Source organism: Mastigoproctus giganteus, chromosome 3 (assembly GCF_048544385.1).
Source record: "Mastigoproctus giganteus isolate SK-2022 chromosome 3, ASM4854438v1, whole genome shotgun sequence".
NCBI lineage: Eukaryota > Metazoa > Arthropoda > Arachnida > Uropygi > Thelyphonidae > Mastigoproctus > Mastigoproctus giganteus.
Window position 1 is genome coordinate 2,835,298 of NC_143577.1, and position 21,431 is coordinate 2,856,728.

At 39.0% G+C, this 21,431-nt stretch overlaps 1 protein-coding gene across 1 annotated transcript in view; it reads right to left on the bottom strand.

Annotated features, from left to right (window-relative positions):
• Nucleotides 1-21,431, bottom strand: part of LOC150087615 (complement factor B-like) — a 286,583-nt gene that overhangs the window by 64,726 nt on the left and 200,426 nt on the right. The window contains exon 14 of the mRNA XM_090369826.1: nucleotides 4,353-4,476. Coding sequence (XP_090225952.1) covers nucleotides 4,353-4,476 — 124 coding nt within the window. The remainder of the gene's footprint in view (nucleotides 1-4,352; nucleotides 4,477-21,431) is intronic.

The following is a 21,431-nucleotide window of genomic DNA, read 5'->3' on the forward strand; positions in this document are numbered from 1 at the left end:
CAGAGTCCATGTGTCGGGCACCTTCTATCATCCCACTTTCAAAGTCAGTTAACTCACTTTTCGCCATACTGACATCAAATTATCATCTACATGAATGCAGTGAGGCAGTGGAGCTATATACCTGCCAAGCAGTGGGTTTGTACACTAGTGAGAGGGGTAACAGCGTTGCATTGCCCAGGAACCAGGTATCCCATGAATTCTGCCCTTTCGGTGTACATACATATATAAATGTGCAAATTTTTATGAATAAGTTATTATTATTATTTTTAATTAAATAAACTGGTTTCTTTTCACACTATCTAAAGTCTTTTTCTTTTACCTTAATACATTATAACAGAATTTATTTAATTTTACCTTATGCTCGATTATCGGGAAAATTTTGTTAAGAAGTTTGACATTAATTATTTCTGGATAACTGACACACTACTATATTTTTATTTTCAAGAATATATTGAACTCTATTGTTTCTATGTAACTCTGTTTCTCACATTATAAAATGAATTAAATTATCTCTATTTAAATTTGTATATCCTATAAATTTGTAGTATTTACAAATATCTTTTGTTTCTACCAGTCATTTGACTTAATACAGAGTTCATTTTCTCGCTCATTTATTAAAAAAAATTTTTTTAAATAAAAATCACTTAAAAATAAATTAATTAACACTGATTTTTTCAACTTTTTATGGGTAAAAAGAGTAAAAAAATTTAGTGATTGTCTTATATGTTTGAAATTAATTCACTTTTTCTCACATTTTTTTTTTTTTATAGAAGATTTATTCTATGAAAGAATGAATCTTCTGATTTTCAGGTTACTGTTCTGATATTCAAATTTTTCTGATTTTCTATTATTATATATATTTAATTCACGAACTTTCATTCAACATTCAAAATCTATGGCATAATGATATTTGTTAATGAGATAATTTTTTGCGCATTCTTTACATCATCCTCATCATCATCAGCCATTTTCAATCCACTGCAGGATGAAGGCCTCTCCAGCAACTTTCCAGTTCCTTCTGTTTTGAGCACTGGCGATCCATTTACTACCCACAAACTCAAGGATTTCATCTATCCATCTCCACTTTGTCTTCCAGGTTTTCTTCTAGCTCCTCTTGGATACCATTCTGTTATTTTCTTAGTCCATCTGTCATCATATCTTCGAGCTATGTGTCCTGCCCAAGACCATTTTAGTTCTTTAGTTTTGATAGCAATGTTCTTTACTTGAGTTTGTTGCCTAATCCATGTGTTTCTCTTCTTATCTAACAGTCTGATTCCCAATATGATTCGTTCCATTCTTCGCTGTGTAGTTCTCAGCTTCTCTTCCATTCTTTTGGCGAGTGCCCAAGTTTCACTTCCATAAGTCATGGTGGGGAGTATACATTGGTTCATTATTTTACATTTCAGACAAACTGGGATATTGCTCTTCAGTATGTGACTATATTTCCTGAATGCTATCCATCCAAAATTTATTCTTCTCTTGACTTCCAGCCATTTATCATTATTACAGCTAATGACTTGTCCCAGATAAGTATATGACTCCACATTTTCAATTACTGCTCCTTCAATCATTATTTCCCCTTCTGTGGCATACTTGTTCATCATTACTTTTGTTTTAGCCATATTCACCTTTAGTCCAAAATCCTTACTAACTGTGCATAACTGATTAAGATTTTCCTCTAATTCGTTGGGATCATGGCTAATGACCACAATGTCATCTTCAAATCGTAAATGGTTTAGGTACTCTCCGTTCACATTGACTCCTTTCTGCGACCAGTCTAATCTTCTGAAAGCTTCCTCAAGGGCAGCAGTAAACAGCTTCGGAGATATTGTGTCTCCTTCTCGAACTCCTTTCTCAATTTTAAATTTCCTACTGTCTTTGTCTAGTCTAATAAAGGAGGTAGCACTCTCATATATTTTCTTCAAAATCATAATATATGGGGTATCAATCCTTGTCTTTCCAGTGCCCGAAACATTGCCTTATGCTGTATGGAGTCAAATGCCTTTTCATAATCCACAAATGCCAGGCATAATGGTGTTATATATTCATTTGCTTTCTCCATTAGCTGTGATATTACATGAAGGTGATCCATAGTTGAGAATCCTGTCCTAAAGCCAGCTTGCTCTTTTGGTTGATTCTCATCAAGTATTCTTTCTAATCTGTTAGTAATGACCCCTGTGAACAACTTGTAGATGTGGGATAGCAAGCTAATTGGTCTATAATTTCCAATTTCTGATTTATCTCCTTTCTTATGCAGCAAAACTATGATTGCATTATTCCACTGCTTAGGTGTCACACCTTTTCTAATGCACTTTGTGAAGAGCCTTGCCAGTTTTTGTGTTATGTCTCTTCCTCCCAATTTTAACAACTCTACAGTAACTTCATCTACCCCCGGGGCTTTCTGATTCTTCATTTTCTTCAATGCATGTTCTACCTCATCAGGAAGAATATTGGGTATGTTGTATGTGTTGCTACTTTGCAATCCATCTTCCCCACTGCTGGCATCATTCCCCTGCTCCTTGTATAATTCTCTATAGTAGTCTTCTGCTATTTGAATTATCCCTTTTTGAATTATGCCTTTTGAATTATGCACTGCTATTCTTCAGTTTCAGGCGCCTCCGTAGCCAGGTGGGAAGGAGCAGCAGTGCATAGCACACGCTTCTTGATTAGACCGGGGTTCGAGCCTGTCACCTCCAAATACGGAGGATGCGGAAAGGTCAAAGAATGACCACCGCATATCCCGGAGCAATATGGCCTTAGTTGCTAATGCTCCTAAAAAAAAAAAAAAAATAAAAAACATAAAAAAAAATAAAATAAAATAAAAAAATAAAAAAAAATAAAATAAAATAAAAAAAAAAACCAAATAACAAATCTTCAGTTTCAGTATCATTTGTCTTTCTGTATTACTGCTCATGGCTGCTGATTTAATTCCTTTGTTTTCCCTTAATGCTTGTTCTACTTTTCTTGTGTTAAATCTTCTTATGTCCTCTCAGAGTCTCTTTCTAATGGCTTTGCATAACTCAGTATACTCAATTTTCTCCCTGTCAGTGTTTTTCTTGCTTTTCATTTGTCGTCTTCGGTTCATCATGACAAGTGTTTCTTGACTAATTTTTTTCTTGTTTGGATTTCTTTTTCCTTATAGGTTTCTTGGGCTTTATTCACTTTCAAAAAGTTGTAATATTAATAAGATGTAGGAAAGATTTGATAAATCTTTCCTACTTTTTGATAAATTTGATAAATTTAAAAAGGTTTGATAAATATCGCACTTTAGATATTTTGAAAATTCTGAAATAAGCTTTTCACATTTTTTGCATATTTTTTTCCATTAAGTTCCATAAGACTTCTTACGTGTAAATCTGTATTTCTATGTTTCTCCAAATAATTTTTTTTCACTGTACTTCTCTTTCACATGAAATAACCTCTCTCTTTTTGAGTGATGTTTTAGATTTATAATATTTTTTTGATATGCTTTATTATTAAAATCTCTACGATATGAAAGAGATGTGTTAAACTCACTTTCATTTTTTTCTTGCTCACATTTCTTGCAGAATTTTATTTCCATTTATAAAAACACAATTTTTTTGAAATATTTTTTAAACTAATTTTAAAATTATTTGAAAAAAAATTGTTTTATAAATGGAACTAATAAAATGACATTGGTAATTCCGATCTATTCCATTCAAAAAATTACAAGACATATCTTAATGTACATTATTCAATTAAAAAAATTTGAAATAATAAAAACAGAAAAAAGGAGATAAGATAAGGTAATTGTTCACATAAATGAATTTAAAGTCTTTTTACCAGTTAGATTCAACCACGAAATAACATATAAAAATATTGAAAATTACAATAAAACAAAAATTAAACTAATTTATAAAGGTATGGAAAAAATAAAGCTCATATAATTGATTTTAAAGCAAAAAATATGAAAAAGAAATAAATTTATTAAAAAGGGAGACTTTTAGTTATCATTTGCTTAAACCTATATCATTTTCTTAAAAAATTTAAATTTTCTGATTTTTGTAGTTTCTCTTAGGAAATTAACAATTTTAAGGAAAAATGGGGGTGTTTTTAGAGTGTTTTTTTTTTTTTTTTTTTTTTTTTTCTGTTTTAAGAAGTGGAAAAATGTCCTATAATGCCTATTTTATATAATTCTCACTCCATCATGACAGGGAAAAGTTGGAATTACGATTCCCTACAAATATGGAAAACATTCTATCTATAAAATTACATTAAATTATAGCTATAGCAAATTGATCTTAAACAATTCTAGGGGAGTCAGAATAACATAACATGTATTACAAGATTGTTTCATTAAGCATTTATAATTGAAATTGAAAACAACTTACCTAATTTAACAATAATCTCATGAGGCTCTCGCAATCTTCTTTCTTTCTTTTCGTGTTTTGAATATAAACAATGTGCTGCTGTTAATATCCACTGTGTCCCAATAAGAGATCCTCCACACCGAAGCTGAATGTAAACAGAGTTGTTACCACTTAAATTAGAAACAGTGTACAGCTACAGCAGCAGATGTAACAATTTAGTGGTTCCAAGCTGAAATACTTTTATGACCAATTGGTAAAAAAAAAAGTGAATAATTATGTGCACCTACCCACAAAACATATGTTGGAAGTATTTTTAATGAATTAATTATCCTTAAAATATATTAGAAACAAATTCTCAATGTCAAGGGTGTTCTTGACATTGTCTTGGAGAGTTAGTTTTGGAAGCTCTCTAAATTTCTTAAGCCATTTATCCATTGCCATTTATTATTATTATTGTTGCTCTTATATTATTTCTCCCTGATTGGGGGATTCTACTCCGTGACGGGTACTGCTACCAAATACACAGGGTGGTTGTAATGTCTGGTGTTACTGTTGGTCGAGGAAATCTCTGACTATCCTACAGGTGTTCAGGATTGCGACTTTCTGGAGTTCCTTGTAGGTGTTCTCTAGGAGACCTATTGCTGCTAGACCGTTATGTAGGGTCTTTGGCACCATACCAGTGGTTGACAAAATGATTGGGATGGTAGATACGTCCTGCATGTGCTACATCTCCTTGACTTCATGTCTCAGGTTCGTGTACTTCCTAATTTTTTCCTCATGGGAAAATCCCTCTTGTCCACAAGGGTTATGTCCGATCTGTTGTGCGGGATGGTCTTATCCGTTAGGTCCCAGTACAGCTTATGGGTTCGGGTCTCTAGTACTTCCTGGGGTTCCTACTTGTAGCATGGTACACTTTCTTTGGTCATCTGGTATTTCCTCACTAGCTTCTGATGTATTATCCTGGCTACCTGGTCATGTCTGAGTGTAATCAGTCTGGGTGATTACCTTGCAACCCACAGTGATGTGTTGGATCATTTCTGAGGCCAGGTGGCATCATCGACATGTGACACTTGACATTCCGGCTCCTTTGCGATGTATTTTATATAGTTTCTGGTGTTGATTACATGGTCTTGGATGGCCAGCACGAATCCTTCAGTCTCGGGGAAGAGCATCCCGCTTGTGAGCCATGCATCGGAAGCAATGTTATCGATATGATCTCGATGGAGGTCATTGTAGTGTCTGCCATGGGGTGTCTTCTTTGCCCATCTTTCTAGCTTCATTTCTTGTGCCATCTGGGTGCGGTTCCTCGCTTAGGTTGAGTGGGGTATACCACTTATCTATCTTCCTTATGGCCTGGTGGATTGGTGCTGTGTTGTTCTCGAAGTAATCCTTCAGGTTAACTATCGCTGCTTTCTGTTGCTCTATCAGGTCTATCAGGCCCCTTCTTCCCTCTTTCCGATCTATTGTTAGTCTCTCCACTGCTGACTTCGGGTGGTGTTGGCGGCTCTTGGTCATCATTGTCCTTGTCTTTTGCATGATATCTTCTAGCTGGGTGTTAGTCCTATCTATGACCCCGAAGGGGTATGTTAGTACTGGAGCTACATAGGTGTTTATGGCTTTGTGTTCCCACCATTCAATTTTGCTTTCAGCAGGCTTCTGAGTCTCTGCTGATATTTTTCGGTCAGGCACTTCTTGATTTCCTTGTGCTCTAACTGCTGAGCCTACATCATCCCTAGGTATTTGCAGGTCTCTTCTTCTGTCATAGCTTTGATCTCTTTACCAGTCAGCAGCTGGTAGTTTAGGCCAACTAATTTTCCCTGGTGCAGTGTGTGGGTCTTGCATTTCTCTAGACCAAATTCCATCCTGATGTCCTTGCTGAATTCTTCGGTGATCCGGAGTAGTTGCTGGAGTTGCTTCTTGGTTACTGCATAGAGCTTGATGTCATCCATGTACATCAGGTGGGTGAGGGTGTACAGGTTCTTTCTTCCTTCTTTGAGGTTATATCCATACTTTCTGTCATTAAGCATGGTGGATAATGGGTTCAGTGTTAGACAGAACCACAGTGGGCTCAGAACATCTCCCTGAAAGATTCCTCTTCTAATGGGGATTGGCCTTGGTGTGATGTTCTCGACCTTAATGGTGGTACTCCATTTCGGCATTGTTGCGCCTAGGAAGTTTGTCACTATCAGATTGACCTTGTAGATCTCCAGGGTCTCTATTAGCCAGCTCTGAGGTACGGAGTCGAGGGCCTTGCGGTAATCGATGTAGTCTATGTATAGGTTGCGGTGCTTCTTGTAGGCTTGTTCCATAACTGCGGCATCTATGGTTAATTGCTCCTTGCATCCTTTGCTCCTCCACTTGCATCCTTTCTACTCTTCAGCCATTATGTTCTGACTCTCTAAGTGGTCTGATATCTTCTTGGTTATGCAGCTGGTCAGGATCTTGTACATCATTGGGAGGCAGGTGATTGACCTGTATTTTGCCAGGTTTCTTGTATCTTCATCTTTAGGCTTCAGATATGCGACTCCTTCGGTGAGAAACTTCGGGATTGCCTCCGGGTGCCTTATCATTCGAGTGAACTGCTCTGCTAGGTGCTTGTGTGTGTAGGTGAGCTTCTTGTACCAGTAGTTTTGGATGTTATCAATTCCTGGGGTTCGCCAGGTATGGGTGTTCCTGATCAACTGTTTTACTTCTTCTCGAATCTCCAACTCTCTCATCTCTTGTAAGTCCTTGGTTTTCTTCTGTTCTACTTCTATCCATGATGTGCTCTGCTGTTATGTCTTACTTCACTGCTCCACATATTTCCCCAGAACTCCTCGATTGTCTTCTTCTTGGTTGGGCCATTTCCTGCTTTCCATCATCACCCAGTTTCCTGCAGAAGGCTCTTTGGTCCTCATCAAAGATTCGATTATTTATTTTCCTCTGGGAGCTCTCTTTGTATCTGCATAGTCTGTTGCTGAGTGCGAGGAGGTTTTGCTTCAGTGCGTCCAAGTATTCTCCTATTCTCTGATTTCTGTTCTCATGTTTATTGTGGACGCTGTCTGTCTTGAGGATGTTCTTCACCTTTCCAATCAATTTCTTACTTCTATTATCCTGTTGGTACTGGGTCAAGTGACCTATCTTGACTCTTAATTCTTCTGCGTCTTTCCCAAGCTGAGCAGTTCCTTCTGTTTTCGGTTCTTCTGCTGCTGGCCTCTCATTTCTTTTCCATTAATCCTAGTAGCTGCTAGTGGCACAGTATATGGCTGTGTGGATAGCCTCCAGCGTTGCACCATTGTTGTCAAGATAATGTGACATTATTTGCTGATTAAGGTGGTCTGTTACTCTCTACAGGATTTTATTTAGCCTCTGCTTAGGTATCATTCCTTCGAATTCTGTTAGGGCCTTCTTCCACTCGTCTTCTATTCTGGATATCATGACTCTTCCGGCTTCAGCTACTCTGAGTTGTATTTCTTCTTGCTGTTCCTCCTCTTGTTCCATGGTATGATGTTCCTCCTATGGTTCCATATTGACCATATTCTTTGTGCTTTGTGGTTGATCACTGACATCCTGCTTGATTTTTTACAAGATGGCAGGAGCTATTAAGTTCTATATGACGATGGTCCTTCTTTGGTCTGCTAATCGCTGTTCCATGACCTGAATATCCAGGTAACGTTCCAACCACGTGGTATGTAGTCGCGACCTGTATATTGTCATATTGGTCTCCAGCCTGGTTATTTCATAGTATGCTCACATGATGTACATATTCATTTCAATGCTCCACTCCATGCATTGGTATTTTCTTCCTTCCTGGGTGGGTCACTAGCACAGTTGCACAGGAAGCACTTCCAGCTGGTGGGGCTGGATGGTCTTGTCCTTCTCTTGTGGTGGCCTTACGGGGGACAGCGCCACTTGCTCCACTGTCTTGCTCGGGAGACTGTCTCCAACTTTTCGAACTGACCCCTCTGCCTAAGGCCTGAACGCGAGTGACTTTATCCTGCACCACACTCGATGCAGTATGAATAATATTTCTCTGCGGCATCATCCATCTATGGAGGTGGACTTGTTTAGCTTTGGCTTATGTCCAGTGGTTCATTTAATTTTTATTTTTAGTTCTCGTGAGTGACACCAGATGGCGCAACTATCTGCATCAACCATCGCTCCGACCTTGGGGAAGGTAAGTCCAATAGGGTAACTTTTGCATTGTTTTTTTTTTTTTTTTTTTTTATTACCATTTAATGTTATTATTATATCGGTCGCCCAGTGTAATGGAGCTATATTTGCTTCCACCAAGGCAGGATTCAAGCCCAGGTCCATCAGACTGGTAGTCCGGTGTCTTAACCACTGGGCCATCATGCCTATTATTATTATTATTATTATTATTATTATTATTATTATTAGCAGCAGCAGCAGCGGCAGCAGCTATATGGTGCAAGGAAGCCCGAGGCTTATACTGCATCAGCCAAAAAAAAAAATTCCCGAGTTACCCTGAGAGAGAGAGAGAGAGAGAGAGAGAGAGAGAGAGAGAGAGAGACAGAGCGCCCCTGGGGCTATCCCACTTATCACAAGATTTTTACATCATGTAAAATAATTATGTCATAATTATTCAGCTAATACCAAATAAATAGTTGTACAATAAAACTGCATTTTTTTTTTAGTGCAAATTTCTTATCACTGAAAATTATTTTAAGGAATCATTATTTGTTCAGATAAATTCTGCTGCATTATTATAATACACACAGATGTAGTAATTTCTGCTTTGTTTCACTTAAATATCTATTTTGAGTGAAATAAATATAAATATAAAATAAAAAATAAACAGAAATATAAAATAAAAAATAAATATATATTAAATGAAATAGCTATCAAATAAATTAAATTAAGAAATATGAATTCTGAAAAGGTAAAAATATTTATCAAAAGAGGAACCAAGAACTTCAACCTACTTCGGACTATGTTTATTTCCATTTGTTAATTACATACAGATGGTTATCAAATATTTCATGGTATATTTTTATCACTTCATCAGTGACTGCAAGGATAGCAAATGAAAGGTTGTACATTACAGTACAATAAAATAACATAGGTTTGACTATGTTAGACTAGCAGGTTTAACTAGTATGACTATCTGGAAAGTCTGTACAGGTATATATGTAATGTTTAATTATTTATTCAGTGACATCAGTCAGTTCTGTTAAGTATAAATTTACTTTACTATACATATTATCATTCTTCATTTATATACCTTTTCTCTATTTTGAACTGTTGGGTCAACATTTGTTTCAATTATATATTTTACACCAGGGGTTCACATTTGGTGAGAATGGCACACCCAGGGTCCTGAGCGGGATATCATTGTTCTTAGCATTAGCATTAGTAGAGGCATATGATGCAAGAAAGCAAGCTTATTCAGCATCAGCCAAAAAAAAAAAAAAAAAACAACCACTACTCCCATTTCACCCCTCCGTTCGTTCGAAATACCTGTCCAGCTGAGCCTTAAATTTATTTAGGCTATCAACTTCAACAACAAGCGATGGGAGTCTATTCCACAAACCAACTGCCCGCTGGCTAAAGGCAAATTTCCGCACATCTATCCGACATCCGTCCTTCCTCAATTTGAATTTATGCCCTCTCAGGTGATTATTCTGAGCAAGAGGAAGAATCCCATCGGCATTGAGCATGCTCAAGCCATTCAAAGCCTTATACACCTCTATCAGATCACCTCGCCGAAGCCTAGTCTCCAGGCTCTATAATTTGCAAAACTGAAGCCTTTCTTCGTAAGAGCAACCCTTTGTTCCATTCACTAATCTTGTTGCCCTTCTCTGTACTCGTTCGAGCAGCTCTACATCCTTCTTGAAATGAGGCCTCCAGACCTGTATACAGTACTCAAGGTGTGGCCTGACCAATGCCTTATACAAGGGAATAATCACATCCTTATCCCTGCTAGAAAAATTCCTGTATATCATTGACAAGACACCATGAGCTACTCTTGCAGCTCGTCTGCACTGCTCAGAGAACTTCATATCTGCCTGCACAATTACCCCCAGGTCCTTTTCATTCTCTGCCACTGTCAGCGTAGTACCACAGAGTTGATACGTTGATTAGCATTAGCATTAGCATTAGCAGAGGCATATGATGCAAGAAAGAAAGCTTATACAGCATCAGCCAAAAAAAAATCCTTCCCATCCATTCAATCCAAATACTTGTCTAGTTCTGCCTTGAATTTATTTAAACTGTGAATGTTCACAATGAGAGATGGATGTTTGTTCCAGCAATCAACCACTTGCTGGCTAAAGTCAAATTTCCACACATCTATTCTACAACTGTCTTTTCTCAATTTATGTTTATGTCCCCTCAGGTGATTAATCTGGACAAGATGAAGAATCCAATTGGCATTGAGTTTGCTCAAACCATTCAAGGGCTTATACATCTCAATCATATCCCCTCGCAGATGCCTGGTCTCCTGACACTGCAAATTGCAGAACTTAAACTGAACTTAAACAGTAACCCCATATGTTTACTGTTTCCCATATGTAGTACTTTACATTTGTCAATGTTAAACTTCATTTGCCACCTCTCAGCCCATCTGCTCAACCTTTCCAGATCCTGTTGCAGCAGCATAGTATCAGTAGTGTCCTTAACAACCCTGCCAACCTTGGTATCGTCTGCAAACTTGGACATTAAGCCTGATACACCATCATCAATATCATTTATAAATACAGAAAACAACAATGGACCCAACACTGAACCCTGAGGAACTCCACTAATAACATTAGTCCACGTTGAGCAGTGTCCATTGATTACCACTCTCTGTCTTCTGCCACTCAACCATCCCTTTATCTATAGCAGCAATTTGCCTCCAATGCCACACTTCTCCAATTTGTGCAGCAGTCTTCCATGCGCAACAGTATCAAAAGCCTTTCTAAGATCCAAATATATAGCATTAGCATTAGCATTAGCATTAGCATTAGTAGAGGCATTTGATGCAAGAAAGCAAGCTTATGCAGCATCAGCCAAAAAAAAAAAAAAAAAAAAAAAAAAAAAAAAAAGTAACATAAATAAATAAAAATAACCACTTCCACTTCACCCCTCTGTTCGTTCGAAATACCTGTCCAGCTGAGCCTTAAACTTATTTAGGCTATCAACTTCCACGACAAGGGATGAAAGTCTGTTCCACCCACCAACCACCCGCTGGCTAAAGGCAAATTTCCGCACATCTATCCTACATCTGTCTTTCCTCAATTTGAATTTATGCCCTCTCAGGTGATTTTTCTGAGCTAGAGGAAGAATCCCATCAGCATTGAGCATGCTCAAACCATTCAAGGCTTTGTACACCTCTATCAGATCACCCCGCTGGTGCCTAGTTTCCAGACACTGTAATTTGCAAAACTTAAGCCTTTCTTCGTAAGAGAACCCCTTTGTCCCATTCACCAATCTAGTTGCCCTTCTCTGTACTCGTTCCAGCAGCTCTACATCCTTCCTGAAATGAGGCCTCCAAGCCTGTATACAGTACTCTAGGTGTGGCCTGACCATTGCCTTATACAAGGGAATAATCACCTCCTTATCCCTGCTAGAAAAATTCCTATATATCATTGACAATACACCATGAGCTACTCTTGCAGCCCGTCTGCACTGCTCAGAGAACTTCATATCTGCCTGCACCACCACCCCCAGGTCCCTTTCATTCTCTACCACTGTCAGTGTAGTACCACAGAGTTGATACGTTGCTCTGGGGTTGCTGTTTCCCATATGTAGTACTTTACATTTGTCAATGTTAAACTTCATTTGCCACCTCGAAGCCCATCTGCTCAACCTTTCCAAATCCTGTTGCAGCAGCATAGTGTCAGTAGTGTCCTTGACAACCCTGCCAACCTTCGTATCGTCTGCAAACTTGGACATTAAGCCTGATATACCATCATCAATATCATTTATAAATACAGAAAACAATAAAGGCCCCAATACTGAACCCTGAGGGACTCCACTAATAACATTAGTCCACGATGAGCAGTGTCCATTGATTACCACTCTCTGTCTTCTCCCCCTCAACCACCCCTTTATCCATAGCAGCAACTTGCCTCCAATGCCACACTGCTCCAATTTGTGCAGCAGTCTTCCATGTGCAACAGTATCAAAAGCCTTTCTAAGATCCAAGTATATAATATCAAAGTTATTCCCTGCATCCAGTTCTTTTGTGACTGCATCATAGTATCCAATCAAATTGGTCAGGCAAGACTTCCCCTTAACAAAACCATGCTGTGTCCTAGCTATAACTGAAGTCTTGTCTAGATGATCCTGCAGTGCTTCTTTCACCAGTGCCTCCATTAATTTTCCGGGAACAGAAGTTAAACTCACAGGTCTATAATTACTTGTGTCAGCCTTTGATCCCCCTTTGTGAATTGGGGTCACATTTGCACATCTCCAGTCAATGGGTACCTCCCCTGAGTCCAAGGAAGCTCTCATAATTATGGCTAAGGGTTTGCTTACCTCCTTTGCTGCCTCCTTTAATATAACTGGATAGATCCCATCCACCCCAGGTGCCTTTCTTGTGTTTATCTTCAACAATTTCTCCTCCACTTTGCTCTCAGTTATTACAAGATTCTCTAGCTTACTGCTAGAGTTGAATACACCTCTGGCATTCCCCTCGCTGAATAACTCCTCATGTGTGAATGTCGATGCAAAATATTCATTTAGTTTGTTAGCTACCCGAGCAGGGTCATCAACAGTTGACCCATCGATCTCAAGTGGACCAATCTGATTCATCCCCTTCCTTCTAGAGTTTACATAAGTAAAGAACTCTTTGCTGTTTTTCTTCGCATCCCTTGCCAAGGATCTCTCGTAATCTGCCTTCGCCTGCCTAACCTCCTTTGTAACTTGGTTACAGATCAACTTGTATCTATCATAGGCATCCGTGTCACGTGTTAATTTGTATGTATCCCATGCATTTTTCTTCTCTGCCATATGCCTCATTAGTTCATCTGACAACCATTTAGGCCTAAACCTTGAACAATATTTCTTAGTTGGTATGTAAAGCCTAGTAGCTTCCACAATAAGTTCTTTGAATGCTTCCCATTTTGAATTTGCTGTTGGCAATATCATCAGTTGATCCCACTGTATAGAATTTAAATATTGTCTCAGTCCATTGTAGTTGCCTTTACGAAAGCAATACCCCTTCCCTTTACCCCTAATGGTAGTTACCTCTTTGAGTAACTCCCACTTCAGCACACTGTGATCACTGCCACCAAGTGGTTCATTTATCTGCAGATTCTTAATGCATGAAGAATCACTACTGATAATCAAATCAAGAGTATTACTCCCTCTAGTTGCCTCCCGAACATGCTGATGTAGAAAACAATCATCCAATAAATCCACAAAAGCCTTGCTACTGTGTGAGTGACCAGCCCCCAAATTCCAGTCAATATCTGGGAAATTAAAATCCCCCATTATAAGACTCTCTGATTTACTGGCCCACTCTATTTCTCCGAACAGTTTCTTATTATACTCATCAGAGTCATTAGGCCTATAGCACACTCCTACTCTCAATTTTGATCTCCCAATGCTTATGTCACACCAAACTGACTCGACACTGCACTGTCCAGCGATGTCGACTGGCTTCACTTCCTTGGATTTTATGTGTTTTTTAACTAATAGCATAACCCCTCCTCCCTTCCTATCCTGTCTATCCTTTCTGTAGACATTGTACTCCCCAAATTCCAGTTCTGCATTTCTTATATCTGTGTGACACCACGTCTCTGAAATCCCCACAATATCTGCCTTTGATGTTTTGAGCAATACCTCAAATTCATCAAATTTATTTACTAAACTCCTAGCATTGGTGTACACACAAGTATACATGCACCTGTTCTTTTTCTTAGCTACCCTAACACAACCCATGTGTTTACTTGTACCCCAATGATTCCCAGCAGTCTCTGAAATATCCTACATCTTATTTTCCAGGCTGCGGCTCATTCCAATAGAAGCAGTGGAAGAATCACTTTCACCTCTGCCAGTGGCTACTGTTAATCTATTAGTCCTTGTATCCCCCCAATCTAGCAGTTTTCCGACCCACCTAACATTGCCTCGATAGCATCAGCAAACATTCTTGCACCCTTTCTATTTAAGTGTATCCCATCCCTGTAGAAGCAGTCTCTCCTGTTAACAAGTACAGACCAGGCTGAAAAAAATTCTACCCCTATATAATATCAAAGTTATTCCCTGCATCCAGTTCTTTTGTGACTACATCATAGTATCCAATCAAATTGGTCAGACAAGACCTGCCCTTAACAAAACCATGCTGTGTCTGAGCTATAACTGAATTCTTGTCCAGATGATCCTGCAGTGCTTCTTTAACCAGTGCCTCCATTAATTTTCCTGGAACAGAAGTTAAACTAACAGGTCTATAATTACTTGTGTCAGCCTTTGATCCTCCTTTGTGAATTGGGGTTACATTTGCACATCTCCAGTCCATGGGTACCTCCCCTGAGTCCAAAGAAGCTCTCATAATTATGGCTAGGGGTTTGCTTACTTCCTTTGCTGCCTCCTTTAATATAACTGGATAGATCCCATCCACCCCTGGTGCCTTTTTTATGTTTATCCTCAGCAATTTCTCCTCCACTTTCCTCTCTGTTATTAGAAAACAATCTAGCTCACTGCCAATGTTTACTTCACCTACGACATTCCCCTTCCTGAATAACTCCTCATGTGTGAATGTAGATGCAAAATACTCATTTAGATTGTTAGCCACCTGAGCAGGATCCTCAACTGTTGAACCATCAACATCCAGTGGACCAATCTGATTCATCCCTTTCCTTCTTGAGTTTAAATAGGTAAAGAACTCTTTTCTGTTTTTCTTTGCGTCCTTTGCCAAGGATTTCTCATAATCTGCCTTTGCCTGCCTAATCTCCTTTGTGACTTGGTTACAGACCAACTTATATCTATCATAGGCTTCCATGTTTCTTCTCTTTCTTGGTGATTTGGTGGCTCTCTCTCTCTCTCTCTCTCTCTCTCTCTCTCTCTCTCTCTCTCTCTCTCTCTCTCTCTCTCAGGGTAACTCAATTTTTTTTTTTTTTTTGGTTGGTGCAGCATACGCCTCAGGCTTTCTTACACCATATGGCTAATAATAATAATAATAATATATATATATATATATACAAGAGTTTTAAAAACTCTCATTACATCATTCTTTGTATACTCTGGTTACCAAAGGCATGTTAACAATTAGACTTGGAATAGTTATTTTTAATCTACTTAGAGGTGGTTACCAAAGATGAGTAATTTTAATCTTGTTACCAGTGGACTAGTAAAGTAGTCACCTTCACTGATATTAGAGGTTTGTCTATAATACTATAGAGAAGTTAATCACTTTTGATCTTTTAACAGAGTTTATCTAAAATACTGCAGAAAAGTTTCCTTTCTAACCTTGTTACCAAGACATCTGTTTGTTAATCTTCTTCTTCAAGAGGAGTGTTTCCATTTACAATGTGTTTCCTCAGCTTACAAGTTATTTCTTGTTAGGAATTTTTTCCCACCATAAAGTGCGGTTCAAGGTGTCTTGGTCGGTTAGGCCTCGGGCTGTCATGCACGCCCATACTCCATCCATCCATGTCCTCTAGGTCTTCCCCTTTTCTCCTTCTTCCAGGAGGTATCCATTCCAGGATAGCCTTTGGATATCTGTTTTCTTGCATCTGTTTTACATGTCCATACCATGTTAGACACTTTTCTTTGAGGGTGTCAATAATAGTCTTTTTCACTTCTATTTTTTCCCTTATGTCTTCATTCCATTTTCTGTCTCTTCTAGAAGTTCCTGCTGAGCGTCTCCAAAAATCCATTTCTGTGGAGAGCAATTTGTTTTCCGCTCGCCTATTCGATGTCCAGATTTCTGCTCCGTACAATAGAAGACTTTCTACAATCATTTGAAATATAAGTTTCTTTGTTTTATTTAGGATATATCTTATTAACAAACATCTGTTTGTTAATAAGACCAAAAAATAAGTTTTATAAATAATTTTTTTTTTTTTAAGAAAACCCCAAACACAAGAGGTATTAGAACCTATACTACTTAGTATTGCGCATTAGTTGAAGGTTAATTAATGAAGGTTAATTAATGAAGGAAGATTCCTATTGACATTAAACTTAAATTGTCCTTGAGGTTGTCACAGACATTCTCTCAGATATGCCACACAAGCTGTACTTGCTACCTGGGAGTCTAAAACGCTGATGGAACTGATATTCGGGTGACACTCAAGTCAAGTGGACCCAATTTCGGCGAAGTCCGGACGGTCTGTGACAGCCAAATCCTCTGCTTGCACCTTCACGATGGTGGGACTGTTAGTAATCCTGGGTATAACCTCCATGCACAAGCACATGGTGGGTGACCACCCAGGTGTGAACCAACGTAAGCAGGGGTCGAGGTGTGGCGCCCACACCACATGGAGGAATGTCGCCCCTCTATGTTACCAGGCAGTACTAGGTGGTAGATGACTCTCATCAACTGGTGAAATACCACCACTTTGCTTATTGGAGGCTTGAAGTGGTGGAACCCATGTTTAGTCTCTAGAGCTAAGTTCTGGTCAACCCTTCCCTATCTCTTCCATCATGCAGTATGATTGATGACTTTTGAGGTTATGATGAACGTCGTGGCGAGATCCAATATTCCTTACATTTCGAGGGTACAGCTCTAAAACGGTTTTCGCAGGCCGGCCGCTAGTTAGTACACCGGACCGAACCTATTGGTAACTCTCTAGGAGGCTTCTGGATCAGCTAGTGTATAATCTTGCTACCTCTACTCTGCCAGATAGTGACTGGAGGGAGTCCGAGTAGTGTGTATGCGGGGAGCATTGTCGAGGCCACGTTATGTCAAGGATCTGGGTATATTCTTACCACATGTACGCCATATCCAAAAATTTCATTACTTCATACAGCATGTCCCACCCACTTTTTCTTACTATTGAATACACCATGAATTGTCAAACTAATAGAAAAAGCTTATCTGCGAAAAGATCTAAACCTCCCAAGGATTTCCTAATTCATTTCACAAATATACGTGGTCTCAATTCTAATCTCAACGATGTCCATTTCCACTTGCAGTCTGCCAAACCTCATGTACTTTTTCTGACAGAATCTCAGTTATCGGTTGATTCAACTACTGCTCATCTCAGATGCCCAAATTATTCGCTGTATGATTCCTTTCGCCTCAAAGGTGGTACTTTGCACATGTTCGTTCCGATATTCCCTGTCAGAGACTTGGTAGTTTGGAATCTCCTCTTTTCAATCATCTCTGGCTTAAAATCTCTCTACCTCATTGTGTCAAATTCATCTGTTGTCTCTACCGTTCTCCAAACTCCACTAATCACTTGGAGCTCTTTGACTTCCTCTCATTGCAACTTGACTTTCTCCAGTCCAACTTTCCTAACAGTGAGGTAATTTTCCTTGGTGATTTTAATGTTCACAACTCCAGCTGGCTTCCGTTTTCTAGTCACACCGACCCAGCAGGTCGAGATGCTGAGGCTTTTGCAATTACTAATGACCTAGCACAGATTGTTCATTTACCTACAAGAATACCGGACAATCCGAATCATACAGCCAATACGCTTGATCTTTTTCTCACAAACAACCCTTCTAAGTACACGGTTGAAGTGAGAGGTCCTTTAGGCACTTCAGATCACAACTTGGTGATTGTCTCTTCTCCAATGGAACCTTTATCTCATGGCTATTCCCAACCTCGTGTTGTTTGGCATTACAAGAATGCAAAATGGGATGACCTGCGAGACTTCTTTTCTTCTTTTCCTTGGTCGGATTACTGTTTCAAAACTCCTGATGTCAACGTTTGCTCAGATCGTGTCAGTGAAATTATTCTTGCAGGAATGGAATCCTTTATCCCACACTCCACTTTAAAATCTTGTCCTTTATCTAAACCTTGGTTTTCCAATAAATGTGCTAAGGCTGTCCAAGAGAAGAATGTTGCATATCGTAATTGGCTTGTTTCTAATTCTTCAGTTTCATTTTCTGCCTACACCAAAGCTCGCAACAATTGTAAAGCAGTTATTAATCAGTCCAAACTAGAGTTTAAACAGGCTAAGAGTAGAAAACTTGCTTCTTGCCCTAATGGTAGCCGAGCATTCTGGTCTCTTGCCAAAGCTATTGGCCGCAACTTTTGCCCATCTCTGCTTTCACCTCTGTCCAAACCAGATGGTTCTGTTGTCACTTCAGCCAATGATAAAGCTGACCTGCTAGCATCCCATTTTTCTTCCAGCTCATGTATTAACGAACTTGGTAAAACACCTCCCACCATTCCCAACACGGTCCATTCAATGCCTCCTGTGGTCTTCTGTCAAAAGGATATCAGAAGGATTTTGATGAATCTTGATGCTAAGAAAGCTCCAGGTCCTGATGGTATTTCTCCACTTGTTCTCAAAATCTGTGCTCCTGAACTTACTCCTATTCTTTGCCGCCTTTTTTCACTTTCTTATTCCAAAGGTGTTTTTCCTTCTGCTTGGAAATTTGCTCATATCCAGCCAGTTCCTAAAAAGGTTGACAAATCCCTCCCATCCAATTATCGTCCCATTGCAATTACTTCTACTCTTTCTAAAGTAATGGAGAAATCAATTAACCGCCATCTCTTAAACTACCTAGAAACCTTCCGTCTGATCAACGATCGCCAGTATGGATTCCGTCAGTGTCGATCCACTGGTGATATTCTGGCTTATGTTACCCATTTATGGACTACTTCAATGGAAAGGTTCGGTGAAACACAAGTAGTTTCTCTTGACATCTCAAAGGCTTTCGATCGTGTTTGGCATAAAGGTCTTCTAAACAAGCTTCCATCTTATGGTTTGCCAACTGTTTTTAGTAATTGGTTATCCAGTTTTCTCTCTGATCGCTCACTGAGGGTGATGGTAGATGGCTCTCTGTCTTCTAACTTCTCCACTAATGCCGGTGTCCCCCAAGGTTCAGTTCTTTCCCCCACTCTTTTCCTCTTGTATATCAATGACCTTCTTCCATTGACTAGAAATCCTATCCATAGTTTTGCCGATGATAGCACATTGCATTCAACTTTCTATTTTGAGAAACCTTGCCCTGCTCAATCAGCTTCAACTTCTCGAAAATCTGCTACCAATTCCTTAAATGCCGATCTTCAGGTAATTCTCCAGTGGGGCAAAGACAACTTAGTTGATTTCAACCCTTCTAAAACTCAGTCTTGTCTTATATCTCGCAAAAAAGGATTCTTCTGCTCCCATGCTTATTTTTAGTGACACTCCAATTTCTAGGCAAAAGGATATATCTCTTTTGGGGATTACCCTGACTTCTAATCTCTCTTGGCACAAGCACATTACAAATATTGCTTCCTCTGCATCTAAAAAACTTGGTTTTCTCTTTCGCTCTCGGCGTTACTTTTCTTCCAAACAGCTGCTCACTCTGTATAAATCGCAAATCCGCCCTGCCATGGAATATTGTTCCCACATTTGGGGTGGTGCCCCCAAAACCTCTCTCAGGCTTCTTGATTCCATTCAGAAGAGGGCAGTTAGGTTAATTAATGATTCATCTCTAACAGAGTCTCTCCACTCGCTTTCTCATAGACGTACTGTTTCTGCTGCATGCCTCTTCTACAGATATTTCCATGGGCACTGTTCTTCTGAATTGGCTTCTATAATTCCCGCTCTCTCTTTCAAAACAGTGCCGCCACCAGCCAACATCCATTTACTGTTCAACTTCAAACCCACAGAACCAACTTTTCATCTTCCTCATTTATTCATTCAACTGCCGTTTTCTTGAACAACCTTCCTTCATACGTATTTTCTGAAAATTACAATCTACAGAAGTTCAAGTCCAATGTCAACAAATATCTTCTTTCTCTTCTCAACCTCCAACCCAAGCACGGTACTAAGTACTATAGGTTCCAATACCTCTCGTGTTTGAGGTTCACATAAAAAAAAAAAAAAAAAAATTTCTGTATATTATAATTTTTGGAAAGTATTTTTGATGGAGGTTGTTCCAGAAAATGAAAGTTGAAGGAATAAATGGGGAAGAAGAAAGATTGTTCTGTATGTTCTGACTGATTTATTATCATTATTAGTCATATGGTGCATGGAAGCCTGAGGCATTTGCTTCACCAGGCAAAAAAAAAAAATTCTGAGTTGCCCTGAGAGAGAGAGAGAGAGAGAGAGAGAGAGAGAGAGAGAGAGAGAGAGAGAGAGAGAGAGAGAGAGAGAGAGAGAGAGAGAGAGAGAGTCAGAAGAAAGAAAGAGAAGAATGATGATATCCAGCTCAAGCCCATTGTGAGCCCAGAGCAAGAATTATAGAAGCCAAATCACATGAACAGTGCCCATGGAAGTATCTATGGGAAAGGCATGCATTAGAAACAGAACAAAACATCTATGAGACTGAGAGTACAGAGACTTTATTACAGATGGGTCATTAATTAATGTAACTGTGCATTTTTTGAATGGAGTATAAAAGGTTGTGAGACGTTTTGGAGGCCAGATGTGGGAACAATATTCAGTGAGAGGGTGGATTTGAGATTTGTACAGCTGTTTGTAAGCAAAGTAACATTGAGAGCAAAAGAGAAAATCCAGTTTTTTAGATGCAGAGGAACAATATTTGTGAAGTGTTTATGCCAAGAGACTTTAAAAGTCAGGATAATCCCTAATGGAGATATGTGATCCTTGAAGTTTATTTTTGCAGGATAGATGTATAGATGCACAAAATGCCTTTAGCCACTGGAAAATTACGGGAGATTGCCATTTAAGAAATTGGTAGTAGATATACAAGAAGTTACAGTGATTTGTATGGGGCATGGATTCTCAAACTGGAACAGGGGATTAGAAGACACAGAGCCATCTACCATCACCCTCAGTGAGCAGTCAGAGAGAAAACTGCATACCCAATTACAAGAGTTAATACTACAAATGCAGATATCTTCTTTTAAGGACACAAAGGGTAAAATTGTTATACACATTGGCACTAATTACATTAAGAGTAGGAGATCTTTGAACTTACTTAACAAGTACAAGTCATGTCAAAAGTGGAAAAAAAGTTGTGAGTTATTGTTATATGTGAACGTGTCTGCAATTCTGCCCAGGCAAGATAGAAGGGCGTATATGATGAGAGCCATGTCAATCAATTCAA